Genomic DNA, 22,301 nt, shown 5'->3' with positions numbered 1-22,301 from the left:
CGGACTGAAGGGATTTATGTAGAGCACCTCAAGATAAAACATAATATTCGAAATATCTGCTAAATTAGACTAAAATATTAGCACTACTTAATCTGGTGAGTGATAACCTTCAATCTGGACAATAACACAAAACAAATCCTAAAACTAGAGACATTTATCGACAAATATTACGAAAACAGGCAACAACCAAACATGACGGAGAGTAAGACAGGGGAACCGATTACAAAACGAAAACGTGACTCTTCTACAGACACTGATGATTTAATATTCTCACCACCGGGAATGGTAAAGGTCGAAACCGATCTGTTAAAATCAATAAATGACAAACTGGGTATACTTGAATTAGTTAGTAAGGATATAAAAGAGTTGAAGGCAAGCCTAGAGATGAGTGATGAAAAAGCTGCGACATTGGAGAAGCAAACACACGCGCTAAAAGGGACAGTCAATAAGATTGAAACCGAAATGAATGGAATTAAAAAGGAGAACACCGTTCTGAAGGAAACCTTACTGGACATACAAACTAGATCCATGAGAGAGAATTTGGTACTTACAGGTATCCAAGAAAAAGAAGGAGAAGTTCCTGAATCTATAGTTAGAGAGTTCCTCCTTACAGCGCTTCAGATTCCACGCGAAGTTATCGACAAAATCCAACTTGAACGCGTTCACCGCTTCGGACAGAGAGGGCAGAGGTACGAACGCCCAATCGTTGCCAAATTTGCTTCATTTAAAGATAAAATAATGGTTAAAAGCCTGGGTAAAAGACTTGCTGGGACCAAAATTGGCATGAATGATTAGTTTCCGAAGGAAATTGCAGAACGGCGCAAAGTTCTGTATCCAATTTTCAAAGAAAATAGATTAAAAGCGAAACGAGTAGCTCTCGTCGTTGATAAACTATATATTGATAACCAGTTGTTCAGAGACACAAAGACTACTCCATGGTTATTTTAAAAATTACAAAGTTCTCATAGACGAGGGAAATAAACACAATTCAAGCCCGGTTACTGATTGTAACAATACAATAAAAAATATAGCTTTTCTATAAATCTTCACATATAACTAATTGAACACACAAGCACTAATTCAACATAGTGAAGATAAAAACTAAGTAAACAGAAGGCACAGTATGTGTGGATGGTATGGTTTGTGTTTATTTTTTATTTTATTTGTTATGTTTGGAAAGTTGAGAGAGTGAGTAATGAAATGGTTGCATATCCCAGAGCCAATGTATTGCTGTGAGCCGGGTATGAGAGGGCTTTCAATGTTGTTCAGATGATGGATATACTTTTATAATGAATTATACGTCTTATTTATTTATTGTCCTATCATGGAGAACTACATTTTTTTATTTATTCTTTTATAAATTATATCTAATTATTTATTATCCTATTTTAATGGTACGGTCCATGGCACTATACCCTAGACACCCACCTGAATGACCCAGATACTAAGGAGAAGTCCCTAACTGTTTTATGTGCCCGCTGTAAGCGGTCTGTATGCAGCTAAAATGAGGTCAGAGACCAAGAGCAGCACTGCCCCCTCAAGATTCTGAGCCTGCTTGGCAGGGTTGGTCCTGCAAAGCCAAAGCCCCATAAAGGGAGAGCATAATATACAAGGAAATTCTCAAAGCTGCTAATGAGAACCTTGACGACCTTGTACCTAGCCGGTGGGGATTCCGGTGGGGTGCCCCCACCCAGGCAGTGGCAGTGCTGGCAACACTAGCTGCAGTAACCCATGGGGAGGGGGTCACACTCGGACATTCAGAGAGGGGGTATATTATTGTGGCCCTGGCGGCACAAAATCAAAGTCGGACTGCATGGAGATGCGTGGGGACATGGTCATGACGGGTGGCCGTATTGTGGGTGTTTCAGGAATAAGGTGTACATTTGACCTCCATTATCTAGGATATGACAATGGTAAATAAATCTCTCAATTTTTGCTAATTTTTTGTGCGGTCTTGCAGGCCTTCTCATGCAGCTGCAACTGCAAGTGCATTTGTAAATCATGACCCATCTTGAGTTGGGCTCTGGGATGGTGCAATTGTTGAGAAAGTGAGCTTATGGTTGTGTGGGGGTAAGGGCTGAGTGTGTGTGGGTGTATGTGTGTATCCCACAACTGTTGCGAAGGAAGAAGTAAAAGATGTTAGGGACAATAGAGGATGATCCACAGATATATATAATACAAATCGAGGTGAGGGCAATGGAAATGCATATGGCAATTGATCTTCTTCAATTCGGTAAATGGCACTGTATGCTCTTTTCAAAGAATGGATCCCAGTCGGTTCAGGGCTATGGGATACAGGGGGTCGAGGGTGGTCTGCCGGGCATTGGGATGACAAGCCATCTCGAGATGAGGCCTTTTAGCGGGTGGAATAGTAGGGACCAATTGGAGGTTTACTTAGTAGAAATGCAAATATCATGGTACAACTATATAGACACTCAATCATTATGTTACTTTTTAATAGTACGTTTACAAAAATATATTCGGATTAAAAGAATGAAAGGTGTGTCTCATTATGGTAAGTGGTGAAATAAGTATAGCCAGTTACAATTGTAATGGCTTAGCAGATAATAAGAAAAGACGATCAGTATTTACCTGGCTAAAAGAGAAGGATTATAATATCTATTGTTTACAGGAAACCCATTCAACAGTTTTAGATGAAGTTTTGTGGAAAAAGAACTGGGGGGGCAAAATATATTTCTCCCATGGGCAAAGAAATTCAAAAGGGGTGATGGTTTTAATTAACAATAATTTTGATCCAAATGTGCAAATTGTCCAAACAGATCCTCAAGGTAGATGGATTATTTTAAATATGTTATTGGACAATAAACAAATATGGCTTGTTAACCTATACGGTCCGAATAATGATGATCCAAGCTTCTTTGAAAATATATATAAGAATTTATCAACTCTACAAGCAACACTAGACTCTATTATTATAGTGGGAGATTTTAATACGGTCTTAAATACCTCTATAGACCGGAAAGGAAATCACACTACAAACTATCACCCTCAGGCACTTAAGGAAATCATGAATGTCATGGATATATTGGAATTAGTGGATATATGGAGACTTAAATACCCTGATTTAGTGAGATATACATGGCGGAGGCTGAATCAAGCTAGTCGTCTTGACTACTTTCTTATACCATTCTCTCTGGCACCAAAAGTTAAAAAAGTGTTGATAGGGGACAGAATGCGGTCGGATCATCACATAATTGGCATATATATTTCTCTTACAGAATTTCCACGTGGGCGAGGATATTGGAAATTTAATCAAAGTCTACTAGATGATAAATTTTATAACTGACTTTTTTTATAACAGAAGATTTTATAACTGACTTTTTCAGACATAACATAGGTACAGCAGATCCCCTTATTGTATGGGACACTTTTAAGTGTGCCTTTAGAGGCCATGCAATTCAGTACTCATCTATAAAACAAAGGGAATTTAGATCAAAAGAGTCCATATTAACAAAGGAAATTGAAGGACTAACAGTACAGTTAGATAGCAATAAAAACGGTACCATAGAGGCACAGAATAAGTTAGAGGAAAAACAAAAAGAAATGGAGGAACTTATTCAAGAAAGATCCAGTGTAATATATTATAAAAATAAAGCGAACTGGATGGAATATGGGGAAAAATGCACCAAATTCTTTTTCAATCTTCAATATAGAAATGCTACCAAAAAAAATGTATTAAAACTTGTTACAAATGATGGAGTCACGCATGATTCACCAAATGATATTTTGAAAGAGGAAGTAAAGTACTTTAAGAATATGTTTTCGTTTCAGGCTCCTCCATCTCCACTAACTGAAACTAATTGTATGGATTTTTTTCCTATTAATAATGTAAAATTAACATCTGTACAGAAAGACTCATGTGAAGGCCAAATTACAGAGGAGGAACTGCTTGATGCAATTGGGGCCTTTAAGGATGGGAAAACTCCAGGGCTGGATGGCATACCAGTGGAAGTATACAAAACTTTTTTTGATATACTCAAAGGACCATTATTAGCTTGTTTTAACCACTCCTATATAAATGGTAGATTATCAGACACGCAACAAGAAGGTCTGATATCGTTATTACTGAAACAGGACCCAAGTGGTATATATAAAGATCCAGTCCAATTAAAAAATTGGAGACCTCTTACACTTCAGTGTTGTGATGCAAAAATCCTAGCAAAATGCTTGGCGCATAGAATAAAAAAAGTTTTGTCAGATATTATTCATCCTAATCAGACAGGTTTTTTACATGGACGATACATTGGAGATAATATAAGGCAAGTACTGGAAACAATAGAACACTATGAAATATCAGGGACACCAGGTCTGGTTTTCATAGCTGATTTTGAAAAGGCTTTTGATAAAGTACGACTGGAGTTTATATATAAATGCCTAGAATATTTCAATTTTGGGGAATCTCTTATAAAATGGGTTAAAATTATGTATAGTAACCCTAGGTGTAAAATAGTAAATAATGGCTACATCTCAGAAAGTTTTAAACTATCTAGAGGAGTAAAACAAGGTTGTCCACTATCGGCATATCTATTTATTATTGCCATCGAAATGTTAGCTGTTAAAATTAGATCAAACATTAATATTAATGGATTAGAAATCCGTGGCTTAAAAACTAAGGTGTCATTGTACGCTGATGATTCATGTTTTCTTTTAAAACCACAACTAGAGTCTCTCCACGGCCTCATAGAGGATCTAGATACCTTTGCTATCCTCTCTGGATTAAAACCAAATTATGATAAATGTACCATATTACGTATTGGATCACTAAAAAATACACAATTTATATTGCCATGTAGTTTACCAATTAAATGGTCTGACGGAGATGTGGACATACTCGGTATAAAAATCCCAAAAGAAAGAAATGATCTCACTCCAATAAATTTTTATAGAAAGTTAGCAAAAATAGATAAGATCTTGCTACCATGGAAAGGAAAATACTTGTCTATTTGTGGAAAAATCACCCTGATTAACTCTTTAGTCATATCACAGTTTACCTATTTGCTTATGGTTTTGCCTACACCTAGTGACCTGCTTTTTAAATTATATGAACAAAAAATATTCCATTTTATTTGGAACGGCAAGCCAGATAAAATTAAAAGGGCCTATTTATATAACGAATATGAATTCGGAGGGCAGAAATTATTAAATATTAAAGCATTAGACCTCTCACTAAAGGCATCAGTCATACAAAAGTTATACTTAAATCCAAACTGGTTCTCTAGTAAATTGGTACGAATGTCTCATCCTATGTTCAAGAAAGGCCTTTTTCCCTTTATTCAGATTACACCTGCTCACTTTCGGTTGTTTGAAAAGGAAATAATCTCCAAAATATCCTTATTTTTTAAACAAGCCTTAGAAAGTTGGTTGCAATTTCAGTTTAATCCACCTGAAAGGACGGAACAAATAGTACAACAAATATTGTGGTTAAATTCAAATATAGTAATTGATAAAAAAACTGTATTTATCGAAGAAATGTATAAAAAATGTATAATTTTTGTGAATGATATCATAAATAGGACTGGTGGAGTTATGTCACACATGCAGCTAACACAGACATATGGAAATGTCTGCTCTACCCAAAATTACAACCAATTAATTGCAGCATTACCACAAAAATGGAAGAGGCAAGTAGAAGGGGAAAAAAGTAAGGAACTTGTATGTCGGCCCTGTATTAAAGAACATAAATGGTTAAAGAAAAGTGTGATAAATAAAAACATATACCAATTTCATTTAAGGACCAAAAAACTGACAGCTGTGCCATATAAATTGCAAAATAGTTGGGAAGAGATTTTCGATGTACCCATTCCATGGCACATGGTTTATGAATTGATACGCAAAACAACGCCGGATTCAAAACTTCGAATTTTTCAATTTAAATTACTGTACAAAATTCTTGCAACTAATAGAATGTTATATATATGGGGTATACAATCTTCCCAGCTCTGCAGATTCTGTTGTGAGGAGGCAGAGTCATTAGATCATTTATTTTGGTATTGTCCATATGTAGCTCGTTTTTGGTCACAGGTCCAGGAATGGCTGAAGAATTGCAACATTTGCCTAGAACTAACGCTACAGATAGCAATACTGGGGGATTTGAAAAGCCATAGTCAATCAATCAATAATATAATAATTATTTTAGCAAAAATGTTTATTTTTAATTTACAATCTGTAGAAGCTATGAGAATAGGAAGGTTCAAATCTTTTGTGAAGCATCACAGCACAGTTGAAAAATATATGGCAAATAAAAATCCGAAATGGATGATGTTGGAAGATAGATGGGAAGGGTTGAGTGGAACTGAAGGGTGGGACTAATAACAAGATAAACAATGTAGGGCATACGGGATCTGTGAAATGTGTATAGGTGCGGAGCTTTTGTGAAATAGCACAGTTACAAGTGGAAATAAAATTGGATGGACAACAGAAATAGAGGAAGGACTAAGAACAAACAAGAGAGAACTATTATAAAGTAGTCTGTGTCTGTAAAATAGGTATAAGATGTATAAATTGAAGGTAAAAGCAGAAGTGTTTATTAGTTTACTCCAATTGGGGGAGCGGTGGTAGGGTTGCGGGGAATAACAATAAAGGTATATTCTTTAAAAAAGTATGTATGTCTATATAGGTATGTGTATGTATATATGTATATATGTATGCATGCGTGTATGGATATATATATATTTACCCCAAAAAATATGGGGGATTGGAAATGATGCAGACAATTACATTGGAAGCAACATTCTTTCCGCAATATTAAGCTGATCCACCCCTAAAAAAATAAATAAAAAAAAATAAAAAAAATAAATAAAAAAATAACGTTCATGTGACCAGTTTTCTGAGGGAGGAGAATATTCCATCAACGTCCCACCAAACATACACAGAACACGGTTGCCATGTTCTCAGAACATAAGATATGAATGTTCTAGGCACGTTCATGGGAACGTTGCAGGAACATTTCTGTGTATCAATTGTCAGGACGTCAGCTGATGGTCGCTAAGAAACTACTAAGAAAATGTCATATGTCATCACACTTTGCTTCTGTTGTCAAGCTAATCCAGGCCCTGATTGGTGAACCACTCATCCAGTCATAGCTCTATGTCTGTAGGCAAGGTTAGGGATACCCTCACACACAGTGCTTTAACATAGTGTTTTTTACTTACATATTTGACACGTTCATTTATACAGTAATTATTATTCAACACGTCCTCACCTGGGATTTGAACGCACAACCTCTTGGTTCACAATACTCAGATCTTCCCGCCACACCAACATGTTCATGTCAGGTATCGTTTAATCAGACTTTTCTCATCATTGGGCTTTCAGTATAGTTGTCTGATGTTGGTGAGGCATGTTAACTTGTTTTTAAAGAGCTCCTGAATCACTATGATCAATTAAATAGTTTTCTTGAGTGTACTTTTAACAGAGCTGAGATTGACTTCAAACTGCATTCACCCTATTGCTTACACCTATCAACTTGTTTCAGTAAGTTCCTAGGGAGGAGAGGTTAGGGTTTTTCTGGACAGGGCCTAACTCTTCTGGCCCAATAAGCACATGCCCTAAAAAATCCCTTATTGGGACAGTGGTTAGGGCGTACGTCTTTGGTGCTGGTGGCCTGGCTTCGAAACCCGCTCGGGGAGTCACCCTACTCTCACATTCTTAGCAATAGAATATCATTACAACACAACACAACTCATAATTTGTGCTCTAGGGGAAATCCTACAGATTCCTATATTTCAATGAGAAACTAATTTTAATTAGATCAGATAGGTGTGTTGTAACTGTTGCCAAATAATCCCATTAACATATTTTGCTAAGAATATCAGAGTAGGGGGAGCGTGTCTTGAACAAAGGCCACCAGCAGCAATGATGAACTCCCTAACCACTGTCCCAATAAGGGATATCTCTAGGACATGTGCTTATTGGACCAGTATAGTTAGGCTCTGTCCAGAATAAACCCTACCCCTTCCTCCCTAGGCACTAGTGTAGATCTGAAACAACTGGATAGGTGGAAACGATAAGGGATATCTAGGACATGTGCTTATTGGACCAGTATAGTTAGGTTCTGTCCAGAATAAACACTACCCCTTCCTCCCTAGGCACTAGTGTAGATCTGAAACAACTGGATATGTGGAAACAATAAGGAATATCTCTAGGACATGTGCTTATTGGACCAGTATAGTTAGGCTCTGTCCAGAATAAACCCTACCACTTCCTCCCTAGGCACTAGTGTAGATCTGAAACAACTGGATAGGTGGAAACAATAAGGGATATCTCTAGGACATGTGCTTATTGGACCAGTATAGTTAGGCTCTGTCCAGAATAAACCCTACCCCTTCCTCCCTAGACACTAGTGTAGATCTGAAACAACTGGATATGTGGAAACAATAAGGAATATCTCTAGGACATGTGCTTATTGGGCCAGTATAGTTAGGCTCTGTCCAGAATAAACCCTACCCCTTCCTCCCTAGACACTAGTGTAGATCTGAAACAACTGGATAGGTGGAAACAATAAGGGATATCTCTAGGACATGTGCTTATTGGACCAGTATAGTTAGGCTCTGTCCAGAATAAACCCTACCCCTTCCTCCCTAGACACTAGTGTAGATCTGAAACAACTGGATAGGTGGAAACAATAAGGAATATCTCTAGGACATGTGCTTATTGGACCAGTATAGTTAGGCTCTGTCCAGAATAAACCCTACCCCTTCCTCCCTAGACACTAGTGTAGATCTGAAACAACTGGATAGGTGGAAACAATAAGGAATATCTCTAGGACATGTGCTTATTGGACCAGTATAGTTAGGCTCTGTCCAGAATAAACCCTACCCCTTCCTCCCTAGACACTAGTGTAGATCTGAAACAACTGGATAGGTGGAAACAATAAGGAATATCTCTAGGACATGTGCTTATTGGACCAGTATAGTTAGGCTCTGTCCAGAATAAACCCTACCCCTTCCTCCCTAGACACTAGTGTAGATCTGAAACAACTGGATAGGTGGAAGGCTGTAAACAATAGGGTGATTGCAAATAAATCTCAGCTCTGTTAAAAGTACACTCAAGAACAACTTGTATCGATCATAGTGATTCAGGAGTGTTTTAAAACAGGTTAACATGCCCCACCAATACTAGACAACTATACCGAAAGCCCTTAAATTGCTGAAATAAGTAAATCAAATCAAATCCATGATGAGAATAGTCAGATTAACCGATAGATGACACGGACATGGTGGAGTAGCAGGAAGATGGGAGTATCGTTCAAATCCCCGGCGAGGACAATAAATACTGTATAAACACACATGCACAATGTAACCATGTATGTCAAAGTCTGTCAAATATGTAAGATAAAAACAGTGTCCCTAACCTTGCCAACAGACAAAGAGCTATGAATGGATCAGTGGTTCGCCAATCAGGGCCTTGATTGGCTCGACAACGGTAACTAGGCTTGAGGTGTTAAGCGAAACTTTTCATTCATTATGTTCTGAGAACATGGCAACCGTGTTCTGTGTATCTTTAGTGGGATGTTGATGGAATATTCTCCTGACCCTCAGAAAACTGGACACGTGAACGTTCTTGCAACGTTCCCATGAAACGTGTCTCGAACATTAATATGGGATGTTCTGAGAACATAGTAACCATGTTCTGTGCGTGTTTTTGTTTGACGTTCTAGAATGTTCCCCTAACTTTTCCTCAATAAAGCAGCTAGCTTGAATCCTTGTAATCCCCGTTTCAACAGCGCAGACATAAAACGCTATGAAGACATGATGTCACACGCTGTTTTTTTACCACTATGTTCATTTTGGGGGTATGACGACACGAGCTGCTGTACCTTTTCTAATATTATCACATCCCTGGCCATTGTGTCTCCTTAATGAAGCGCGATCACATGACATACACGTCAGCGTGCAACCGTGCTTGAGATTTACGGTCTGGCAGCACACACCGGAAGAACACTGGGAGGTTGTCTTCTATACGTCTCTGTTTGTTTTAGTGGAACTCGCTGCTCAAGTGCTAGCTTTGCCCGGTTGGTGGGCCCCGACCTACCCATCACAACTCCCAGTGCCACACTCTGTGGTCAATCATAAATGGGCACCTCCCAGCATAAGGGTGGCCCGTGTCAACAATGTAATGCGTTCTGGGGGGGAAATGACTGAACTCCTGCCTTTTTTGTTATTTTTCAATAAACTTCCAGGGAATTTGGTGAGAGGGAGGAAGGGGGGAATTCCTCAATTCCTTGCTGTGGAATGTGGTAGATTCTAGAATGTTACTCAGCTGGTGTCAAAACAAGAAAAAGAAGGAAAGGTGTACGACTGTGAAATCTGATACATGGAAGTGACTGGAGTGTAGCTAAGGGGACGCTAGGGTGTTTTGAAGTGGTTTTAGGTTTGTGTGCCGCCAATCTCACCGACGCTTGCTCATTGCTCTCTCTCCCTCTTCCTCTCTCTCCCTTCCTCCCTCCCTACCTCAATCTCTCCCTCTCTCATAGAAAATGTTGGATGAGTGCCAGGACAGGAGGAGCTGTAAGGTCCTTGTCAACAGTCGTCTCTTTGGGATGGACCCATGCCCCAGCAGCAGCAAACACCTCATCGTGTGGTACAAATGCAGGCCTAGTAAGTCCCTCATCACCCCCCCCCCAACGTCTCTTTATAGTTTATACTCCTCCTTCAACTGTCTGTCTGTCTAGCTCTCTCTCTCTCTCTGACACACTCAAAGAGACCTGCACGCACGCACACAGAAAACCCAGGTGACAATATATATACGGTTTAAATCCCATTCATACTAAATGAGCAGAAACGGAAGCGGGAGCCTTCACAATGTGGACTATGTTTCGCCATGCACAGGTATTCCACACACAGAGTCCAGTGACAGTGACCCGTGACAGAGCTCAATACCCAAAGTACCTCGATCAGCCATGATATCAAAACTATGGACATGGGGGGAGTAGAACAGGAATGCAACGGAGAAGAAGGTGACAGGGAATGAAAGAGAGAGTAGAGAGGGACACAGAGAGAGAGAGAGAGACACACACACATACACAAAGAGGGAGAGAGAGAGAGAGCAAGAGGGAAGGAGAAAATACTGAGAATACTAATACGTATGTATTGAATGCAAACCCAGCTCTCTCTTTCTCCCTCTCCCTTTCAGAGGAAGTGACACCTTCTTGTTACGCCTCACTAAAATCCCACTTAGGTCACACTGAGACATTTCTCTCTCGCCAGAAGTTATTGGTTCAGTGACAGGACAAAAGAGCTGTTGATTGGTTCAGGGTCAGGGTAGGGGAGGGGTCAGTGGAGTGAGTGCGAGTGACCGTACCACACCTCAGGAATGACATGAATGGACTTAAGGCTGTGTCCCAAATGGCACCCTATTCCCTAGAAACAGTAGTGCACTACTTTTGACCAGGGCTCATAGGGCTAGTACGTAAAATATTGCATTACATAGGGAATAGGGTGTCATTTGGCACGCTACCTTAGTTACTACAACACTCTGGGTGGTGGGATTACTTCACTGTTATTCTGGGTCTACCTGGAATTATACACTCCACTGTGAGAAGGAGAGAAAGAGGGAGGGGAGGAAAGATGGATGGGGAGAGAGGTTGAAAGTTGGGATGGAGATTTCAGTGTTGTAGTACAGAAGGATTGAGAAAAGGCTAAGGGCGCTTGGAAAGGGATGAATGGAAAGAAGTATGAAAAACACACACACTTGAATATGTGCATTTGCACACTCACATGGAAAATATAAAGTCAAACTTCAGAGTAAGCCTGAGACTGTCAAAAAGGGTTAAAGTGTGTGTGTGTGTGTGTGTGTGTGTGTGTGTGTGTGTGTGTGTGTGTGTGTGTGTGTGTGTGTGTGTGTGTGTGTGTGTGTGTGTGTGTGTGTGTGTGCGTGTGCGGTGCGTGTACAATAACACTAAGGTCTCTCTCTCACCCCATCTTCTAAACCAGATGAGTATAAGAGTAAGGTGGCGTGTGAGGAGGAGAGAATGAAGCTGACCTGTAAACAGGGAATGCAGATCACCGTCTACTCGGCCATGTTCGGTCGAACCCAGCAGGGTACCCTGGAGTGTCCTACCCACCACAGGAGGGCGTCGTCCGTAGGTAAGACCATCACCCATGTATAGAACCTGGAGTTTTCCCTGACCACTTGAACTCTGGGCCTAAAGCATCTTTGTAACTAGGACCTAGAGTTTCTCCTGGGTCCTAAACTTGGGGTATATGATGCATTGGTCCAGAGCCAGGCGTTTTTGGCGGAGAGTCACTCGTACTCGGAGAGTCAGGCGGAGAATGGCGTGTTGAAGAGGGCGAGGAGCGAGATGGAGTCACAAACCATGCCAGGCACACCGGTGAGCTCTGGCACTCCACCTCTGACAGGCTGAGTCAACATACCTGGCGGGTTCAATCGCTTTATTGTTGAATTATTTAAGGCTCCTTTCTCTTCACTGTGCTGGAGTTATTTTGAGAATGAAGTAGGCTAGTGAAGGCAACAAAGTGTTGCTTACTGGAACACCCAAAGTCATCCAATTGTTATAACAGGATTTGAAGCAACAGCCTACCCGCGTGTGGTCAACTATTTCAGCATCACTTTCACAGTGCTCTGAGTAGCCTAGGCCCACTCCCGACCGGTCACTTGTACAGCGCCAAAAAACGCGCCAAAAAACACAAGGGAAATATCACATTTACATAAGTAGTCAGACCCTTTACTCAGAACTTTGTGAAAGCACCTTTGGCAGCGATTACAGCCTTGAGTCTTCTTGGGTATGACGCTACCATTCTTCTCTGCAGATCCTCTCAAGCACTGTCAGGCCACTCTACCAAATAGGCCTGATTGGTGGAGGGCTGCAGAGATGGTTGTCCTTCTGGAAGGTTCTCCCATCTCCACAGAGGAACTCTAGAGCTCTGTCAGAGTGACCATTGGGTTCTTGGTCACCTCCCTGACCAAGGCCCTTCTCCCCCGATTGCTCAGTTTGGCCGGGCAGCCAGCTCTAGGAGGAGTCTTGGTGGTTCCAAAACTTCTTCCAATTTGCACCTGAGCTCAATTTCGAGTCTCATAGCAAAAGGTCTGAGTACTTATGTAAATAAGGTATTTCAGTTTGACTTATTTTTCAAATTAGCAAAAATGTCGAAGAACCTATTTTCGCTTTGTCATTATGGGGTATTGTGTGTAGATTGCTGAGGAAATGTCTTTATTTAATCCATTTTCGAATAAGGCTGTAACGTAACATGTGGAAAAAGTCAAGGGGTCTGAATACTTTCCGAAGGTACTGTATAGGGCTAAATATCAATCTAGAACAGGATGATCTATTTTGGATGCAATTTGAATGGAGTTGATGGAGAGAAAGACTGTGAGTGTGCTCGCGCGTGCACTGATTTAAAGCAACAATAATTTAGTGATAGGCTGTTTTAAAACTCTGCAGCTCCAATTAAAATGAGTTTAATCCTTACAATTAAAAAACAAGGTGAACTCCGAAAGCCAGATGGAGATGGGTAAATTAGATCCACATTCGTTCTTAATATTACTGTAGCAAATGTAGGCCTACCTGTCACAAGCAAAAAAAGTTACCATGATGAGATGATAGGTCTACATGCATTGTGAACTGTCCCCACCCTGAGCGTTGATCGCATAGAATTTAACAGTTCCCTTTCATGCCATGCTGTTCATATAAATCATTTATTATAATTTACCGGTTTCTCGCAGTTATTTATCCCTGGAAAAGGGAGGGGTTTTGGGTGGTAAATCTCGGTAACCGTGTACCCGCCATTCAACCCTAATCGTAATGCAGCGTTAGATAGTGGTTTCGGTCGATGTAGCACGTTTAGAGATCGATTTATAGCCAGTAATCAAAAATAATGAACAGATTTTAAGATTAATACATTAATATGAGATGAAAGGCGACTCACTAACAAGTTCAGAAGGTCAAGTTATAGCTCTGAGTTATAGCTCTGTGAGACATGGGGGCAGACATTTTGATCAAGAGTGACCTTTACAAAATATGCATGTTTTCTCAAACACTAAATATACAAATATATATTTTACAGTTAGGAAGGTGGAAGGAATGTGAAATATTATAATTTGTTGTTTTATAAATGGAATATATTATATTTAGAAAGGGAAAAAAAGTTATTTCAAGCCTTATTCATAATGTTTTGTTGAATAGGAAATATTTCATATTTTTATCATATCTGTACTGTGTACTTGAGCTTATGTTCTCAAAAGTGACTACACCTCAGCAAATTATAACTATTTTTACCAGGAAGGTGAGATGTTAACCTTATTTGGAGTATGCAGCATTACCAGTTCTTTTTTTATCGTCCTCTCATGATAAATCATTACTTTTGGGGATTACATAGATTACATTTTAGATTACATTTAGTTACATTTAAGAGGCCATACGGTTTCACTACCATTAAGACAGAAGTGTGTGTGTGTGTGTGTGTGTGTGTGTGTGTGTGTGTGTGTGTGTGTGTGTGTGTGTGTGTGTGTGTGTGTGTGTGTGTGTGTGTGTGTGTGTGTGTGTGTGTGTGTGTGTGTGTGTGTGTGTGTGTGTGTGTGTGTCAGACTTAGTTCACATTACTCCTCTCTTTACAGCCTAATACACTCAGGGTGACATATCATCCATGCAAAAGCGCACAAAAAAAAAAATATATAATAATCTGTAAGAGTTCGTTCATTTGAAACCTTCTCAACAATGGCCGTTGTAGGGAGGGTTAACAGAACATTTTGCACAGATCTGTGGTCTTTTATATGACGGAAATCTCTCCCTCAATCCCTTTCTGTCTCATATTCTCCCTGTCATTGTTACTTTCCCTCTCTCACCCCCCCCCCACACTGCCCCACAAACTGTTCACTTACTTGATCCCCCCGTGTCGTCTTGTCTTTGATGTGGCTTCCATGTCACCATGCAGAGGAAGTGAGGGTGCTTGAGTGACAGGCCACACAGACAGTGTTAATGATCTTAATTGCTTTTCCCTTCCGTGGAATACTACGACAAATGTGTGTGTCTGGGAGAGACTGTCTGTGTGTGCTTGAGTTTTCTAGGTTGGTCTTAAAATGTGGTGTAAAATAGAGCCTGGAAGGTATCTACAGTAAACATTTGTTCTTCTTCTGTAATGAGGTCAATTTGAAATCGTGTGTGTGTGTGTATGTGTATGATTAACCCAACATTCACTAATGGAGAAATCAGAGAAGGGATGCCTGCTCAGGTGTGTGTGTGTATGTGTATGATTAACCCAACATTCACTAATGGAGAAATCAGAGAAGGGATGCCTGCTCAGGTGTGTGTGTGTATGTGTATGCCAACATTAACCCAACATTCACTAATGGAGAAATCAGAGAAGGGAATCCTGCTCAGGTGTGTGTGTGTATGTGTATGCCAACATTAACCCAACATTCACTAATGGAGAAATCAGAGAAGGGAATCCTGCTCAGGTGTGTGTGTGTATGTGTATGCCAACATTAACCCAACATTCACTAATGGAGAAATCAGAGAAGGGATGCCTGCTCAGGTGCTCAGGTGTGTGTGTGTGTTGCCGTGTGTACATAGGGAGTACAGTGAAGAGCAGGAAGGATTTTGTTCCAGAATAGCTTTCCAACACACACACACACACAAGCACACACGTGTACACACTCACACATGCCCTGTGATCTGTGCGCTCCTCTTATTTGGAGGAGGAGGGGGTGGCGGTGGTATCTGAAGAATCTTCAAAGCGACGGGGACAGGGCCAAGTTCAGGACTCTGTCATCTGAACCATTAGCATCACACACACCCCCTGACATCTACATTGTCCTCAATGTAACTTTGGCTAGACAAATGAAGATCTATCGAATACCAAGAGAAAGCCAGTTTGATAGCAGGGTTGCAGTCAATTCTGTTTACAATTCAGTCAACTCAGTAAATTAATTAAAATGCAATTCATGACTTGAAAATTTGCCCTTAAATTGTATGATGATTTATTTTTTTATTTTATTTTTTTGGGGGGGGGGGGGATTTTACCCCCCTTTTTCTCCCCAATTTCATGGTATCCAATTGTTAGTAGTTACTATCTTGTCTCATCGCTACAACTCCCGTACGGGCTCGGGAGAGACGAAGGTCGAAAGCCATGCGTCCTCCGAAACACAACCCAACCAAGCCGCACTGCTTCTTCCCAGAGTCTCTGGTGGCACAGCTAGCGCTGCGATGCAGTGCCCTAGACCACTGCGCCACCCGGGAGGCCATGATGATTTGAGTATTAACTCAATTAGAACATACAGGAACTATGTTATGTGTTCTTTCTGTACTGGAACAGTCAGTGTGTGTTTGACTCTACTCTGGTTGTCTCTATAATAACAGATAGAGTCGGAGACCTTGTGCAGAAGTGACGAATCGCTTGAATGCCAGGAAATGACACAGGAGGGACATTCAGTGGCTGTGACACACACACACACACACACACACACACACACATTGTGTTTAGGCGTCACATGATCGTTTTCATACCCATCCCCTCTGACTCAACAGATAATCTAATATCAGCTTACACAGAGGTGTGTACAGTTTACAGGCGCGCACGTTTGTACCAATGCACACATGCGTGTGTGAGCCAGTGTACTCACGGTTTTAGATGTAGGCCTACAGAATGTTTATATTTTTATACAGTACCAGTCAAAAGTTTGGACACACCTACTCATTCAAGGGTTTTTCTTTATTTTTACTATTTTCTACATTGTAGAATAATAGTGTAGACCTCAAAACTATGAAATAGCACATATGGAATCATGGAGTAACCAAAAAACGGTATATTTGAGATTTTTCGAAGTAGCCACCCTTTGCCTTGATGTCAGCTTTGCACACTCTTTGCATTTTCTCAACCAGCTTCATGAGGTAGTCACCTGGAATGCATTTCTATTAACAGATGTATCTTGTTAAAAGTTAATTTGTGGAATTTATTTACTTCTGTGACAAGGTAGGGGTGGTACACAGAAGATAGCCCTATTTGGTAAAAGACCAAGTCCATTTTATGGCAAGAACAGTTCAAATAAGTAAAGAGAAACGACAGTCCATCATTACTTTATGACATGAAAGTCACTCAATTCGGAAAATGGCAAGAACTTTTAAAGTGCCGTCGCAAAAGCCATCAAATGCTATGATGAAACTGACTCTCATGAGGATCGCCACAGGAAAGGAAGACCCAGAGTTACCTCTGCTGCAGAAGATACATTCATTAGAGTTAACTGCATCTCAGATTGCAGCCTAAATAAATGCTTCACAGAGTTCAAGTAACAGACACATCTCAACATCAACTGTTCAGATGAGACTGCGTGAATCAGGCCTTCATGGTCGAATTGCTGCAAAGACACCACTACCAAAGGACACCAATAAGAAGAAGAGACTTGCTTGGGCCAAGAAACACGATTATTAGACTGGTGGTAATCTGTCCTTTGGTCTGATTCCAAATTTGAGTCCAAATTTTAGATTTTCTGTTCCAACCGCTGTGTCTTGTGAGATGCAAAGTAGGTGAACGGATGATCTCTGCATGAGTGGTTCCCACCATGAAGCATGGAGGAGGAGATGTGATGGTGTGGGGGTGCTTTGCTGGTGACATATCTTCTGAATACCACCCCTACCTTGTCACAACCGAACAGATTGGCTCAAACGCATTAAGAAGGAAAGAAATTCCACAAATGAACCTTTAACAAGGCGCACCTGTTAATTGAAATGCATTCCTGGTGACTACCTCATGAAGCTGGTTGAGAGAATGCCAAGAGCGTGTAAAGCCGTCATCAAGGCAAAGGGTGGCTACTTTGAAGAGTCTCAAATATATTCTGATTTGTTTAACACTTTCTGTTGTTATTTCATAGTTTTGATATCTTCACTATTATTTGAGAATGTAAAAAAAAATTCAAATAAAGAAAAACCCTTGAATGAGTAGGTGTGTCCAAACTTTTGAATGGTAGTGTATATATATATATACACACAGAGACATCATCTTTATACCTGCTTCTGTGTGAGAGGAGTTATGGGCCTACTCCCACACATCATAGTGTTTTTATAGTCATGTGCTACTGAGATGAATGTCACTACAACACACGCGTGTACATACTGGCAAGCACCCGTCACTTCAACTTACACACGTACACACACACTCGTCTTTATACAGAGCATGATTAGGCATCTTAGCAGCAGAGGCAATTTTGTAGTGGTACCAACCAAAAAACAAAAACAAAGTGATTTAGAGGGGTTTAATGTCAACGTTTTCAGAACAATGCCTTTCTTAAGACCGGTCTCAATTAACAATGCACTGGAAGTGGCTAACGGGGATGGGGTCAGTTCCGTTTTCAATTCATTCAATTCACAAAGTAAAGAGAAGCATTGAGGATAATTGGAATTACTTCCTGGATTGAAATGGAATCGACTGTGCTGTGGTCCCTTTGAAATAAATTTTCAACTGTAAGCACATCATTCAACACCATATATATTTGGACAGTGAAGCTACAATTAAAAATGTGCCTCTGCATTCCAGCATTTTGGATTTGAGATCAAATGTTACATATTTGCCGACGATACACCTTTTGGTTTATTTTCATGCGTACCTGTTTGACTGTTTAGGATCGAAAGCACTTTATATGAGAACTGTATAAGCCGTTACCAAACTGACTGGTGGTCAGTGTGACAGGCTGGTTTCGTGCGGAGAGAGAGAGTTTAGTGAGTAGTGGGGGTTCAATGAGAAAGCTGCGACCTATTGACGTGTGAAAGCATTTACTCCGCTCTGGTTTCAACATTCCCACAACGTTCAGAAGCTGCCAGGGCGACACATCCTGGTGGGAAATTACAGCGTGTCCGATCTGGCCGGGGGCGTTCAGGAACGTCTGACCGGCAGTCTCTCCGGGATTGACACGGATGTCGGGATGGCACTCTGCAGGGTTCTGCCGACTATCTATAGACCGTGCTGGGTTGGATTTGGGTCGGATGTTCAGACATACGTTTCTCAATGGTGTAGTTCACTACCAACCTGGAAGGAAGTTAATGGTTGATTCATTTGATTGATTGATTGATTTTATTTAAGTGTCATACACCAATTGGTGCCCAGCACGTATGGGTTCACAAGACATTATTTATTTAAGTACACAGAACAAAATGACAGTCATTTGAGGGTGGCACTTCAGAATAATTTCACTGTCTCACCCTTACGTCCTCCTTTACTTCCGTTTCTAATGGCTCAGTGGGTTAGAGCACAGGACCAAAACCAGTGTTGTGGGTTTTATTCCTGCCTGGACCACATACTGATTAAAGGTGTCAGTTAATGTTGCCAGTTCTGTCAGTTGCTTTGTATAGAAGTGTCTACTGAATGTATAAGGACACGAGGCGAGACCCAAATGCAGACACGGGAGGCAGATGGTTGAGCTCCGATATTTATTCTTTCAAAAGGGGTAGGCAAAAGACAGGTTCGGGGACAGGTGAGAGTTCATGTCAGAGTCCAAACAGTACCAGGCGATAGGCAGGCTCGAGGTCAGGACAGGCAGGGGTTCAGTGGTCAGGTCTGAGTCCAAACAGTACAAGGGGATAGGCAGGCTTGAGGTCAGAACAGGCATAGTGGTCGGTCAGGCAGGCGGGTTCGGCGTCACGACAGGCAAGGGTCAAAACCAGGAGGGCTAGGAAAAAAACAGAGACTGGGAAAAATAGGAGCCAGGAAAACACTGGTTGACTTGGTAAAACAAGACGAACTGGCACAGAGAGACAGGAAACACAGGGATAAATACACCGGGGAGTAATGGGGAAAACAGGACACACCTGGAGGTGGGTGGAGACAATCACAAAGACAGGTGAAACAGATCAGGGTGTGACAAAATGGCCATATTATTATTATCAAGTAGTAATGTATCTAAGTGGGGTCTCCACTATCATAGCTTCCTCCAATTCAGTCATACCAGATCAGTAATGGTCTTACTTCAAAGAAAGGATGAAGGATTCAACTGGTGTCTGTGTTGCTCTTTAGCTCCTGAGTTGGGCTATTTTACCTGTGACCTCCATCATCATTCGTCCTGAGTCTGTTGACGCCTGAGGAGTGGCCTGTCCTCTCTCATCTCTCTGGGGCTGGAGTGTGGGATGGCAGTACACACACACACACAGGCACAAACACACACACACCCATGTACAAATGCCCGAGGGCCCACACACACACACACACACACACACACACACACACACACACACAGACACATGCATGAACACACACAATGTGAGTGAGTTCAGTAGTGTCTGTTTTCAAAGGGAACTCCCCCATCTCTCTACAACTTGGTCTGTTTTGGGTTTTTATGGTCTGTGTCTGCCTAAGGGCATCCATGCAGAACCAGGGGCAACATTCCCAAATGGTTTTGTGGGTGTCCGGTTGTCCCGACCAAACCTTGGTTCAAACAGTCAATTTTGTTTTCTTTCAAATACTTTGATGTATTCAATTGGGCTAACAGTTCTATTTTTGTTTCATCAGACCAGAGGACATTTCTCCAAAAAGTACGATCTTTGTCCCAATGTGCAGTTGCAAACCGTAGTGGCTTCTTTCTTGCTGAGCGGCCTTTCAGGTTATGTCGATATAGGACTTGTTTTACTGTTGATATAGATACTTTTGTACCTGTTTCATCTAGTATCTTCACACGGTCCTTTGCTGTTGTTCTGGGAATTATTTGCACTTTTCGCATAAGAGTACATTCATCTCTAGGAGACAGAACGCGTCTCCTTCATGAGTGGTATGACGGCGGTTCCATGGTGTTTATACTTGCGTACTAATGTTTGTACAGATGAACGTGGTACCTTCAGGCATTTGGAAATTGCTCCCAAGGATGAACCAAACTTGTGGAGGTCTACAATTTTTTTTCTGAGGTCTTGGCAGATTTCTTTAGATTTTCCCATAATGTCAAGCAACTGAGTTTGAAGGTAGGCCTTGAAATACATCCACAGGTACACCTCCAATTGACTCAAATTATGTCAATTAGCCTATCAGAAGCTTCTAAAGCCATAACCTCATTTTATGCAATTTTCCAATCTGTTTAAAGGCACAGTCAACTTAGTGTATGTAAACTTCTGACCCACTGGAATTGTGATACAGTGAATTATAAGTAAAATAATCTTTCTGTAAACAATTGTTGGAAAAATGACTTGTCATGCACACTGTAGATATCCTAACCGAGTTTGTTAACAAGAAATTTGTGGCGTGTTTGAACAACGAGTTTTAATGACTCCTACCTACGTGTATGTAATCTTCCGACTTCAGCTGTATATAATATGAGTAATATATCAGTAATATATGATCCTACACATTTGCTATTACCTTACCTGCACTTTTAAGGGTCAGTGTTATCTGGGATCCTTGGGTCGTCCCTACCCTAACCTTTACCTATCCCTAACCTTAACCCTTACCATGGCCATTTTAAATGTCAACTTCAATGGGGTAGGGATGTCCCAATGATGCCTGATAGCACATACCTTTAAAGTACACCAATTGAATAGATGTGGTCACAGCATGTTAGTACATCAGACAATATCTTCTGAATCTCAAGCGTAGAGAGTGGAGGAGGAAAGGAAAGGAAAAGAGCCTTCTGTCCATTTCCTCCAGAGAAAAGAGGAGCCTCATCTGTACATCATTCCCCAGAGGATGAGAAGAGCAGTGGAGAGGGTCTGAAGATGTAGGAGGGGGTCTGGCAGGCTCTTAGTGATGATGAATGAGCGCCCCCATCTATCACTCTGACAGGTGTCTGTGTGTCCCCCCCCCACACACCCTTACAAGATCAGGTGTCCCTTTTCACAATGGGGGGCCTGCGCAGGATGTCCCTGGGCTGGGTCTGGATAGAGGCCCCCGAAGGAGGACAATGGGGGGGTCAGAGCCTTTGTGGGGAAGAGTGTGTCAGAGATGTCACCTGGTCCCCTAGTCCCTCTCTCTGTGCTTGTGAGTGAGGCTCTCCCTACTTTGAGTCTATAGAAAATGGACTTAGTCCGTGTTGTACGTTGACAGAGGCTCATGTAACGCTTTGTGCCCCTCTGAGGTGCCGACGATTCATCAAACACTCTGAAGAGAGACAGAGAAGGACACACACAACACTTAATTTGCCAATAAAACGAATCGCATCGATACAGTTGCGGTCAAATATATCGGCACCCCTGCACTATTTCCTCTAAAATAAGTCGAAGTTGATTTTCAACATTGCAGAAACAATTTCATTTTTGTGAACTTAAGTTGGATAAAATTATTGGCACCCCGGAGTACTTGTTTTCACAGTCCGGCCACAACAAGGCAGGCAAACACTCTTTGTAGCCATCAATGAGC

At 41.1% G+C, this 22,301-nt stretch overlaps 1 protein-coding gene across 1 annotated transcript in view; it reads left to right on the top strand.

The window, feature by feature from the left end:
- Positions 1-22,301, top strand: part of LOC120019243 (protein eva-1 homolog C-like) — a 77,835-nt gene that overhangs the window by 19,430 nt on the left and 36,104 nt on the right. The window contains exons 3-4 of the mRNA XM_038962562.1: positions 10,496-10,619; positions 11,955-12,107. Coding sequence (XP_038818490.1) covers positions 10,496-10,619; positions 11,955-12,107 — 277 coding nt within the window. The remainder of the gene's footprint in view (positions 1-10,495; positions 10,620-11,954; positions 12,108-22,301) is intronic.

Source organism: Salvelinus namaycush, chromosome 24 (assembly GCF_016432855.1).
Source record: "Salvelinus namaycush isolate Seneca chromosome 24, SaNama_1.0, whole genome shotgun sequence".
NCBI lineage: Eukaryota > Metazoa > Chordata > Actinopteri > Salmoniformes > Salmonidae > Salvelinus > Salvelinus namaycush.
The sequence above is the reverse complement of the archived record's forward strand: the minus strand, read 5'-3'. Positions and strand labels throughout refer to the sequence as shown.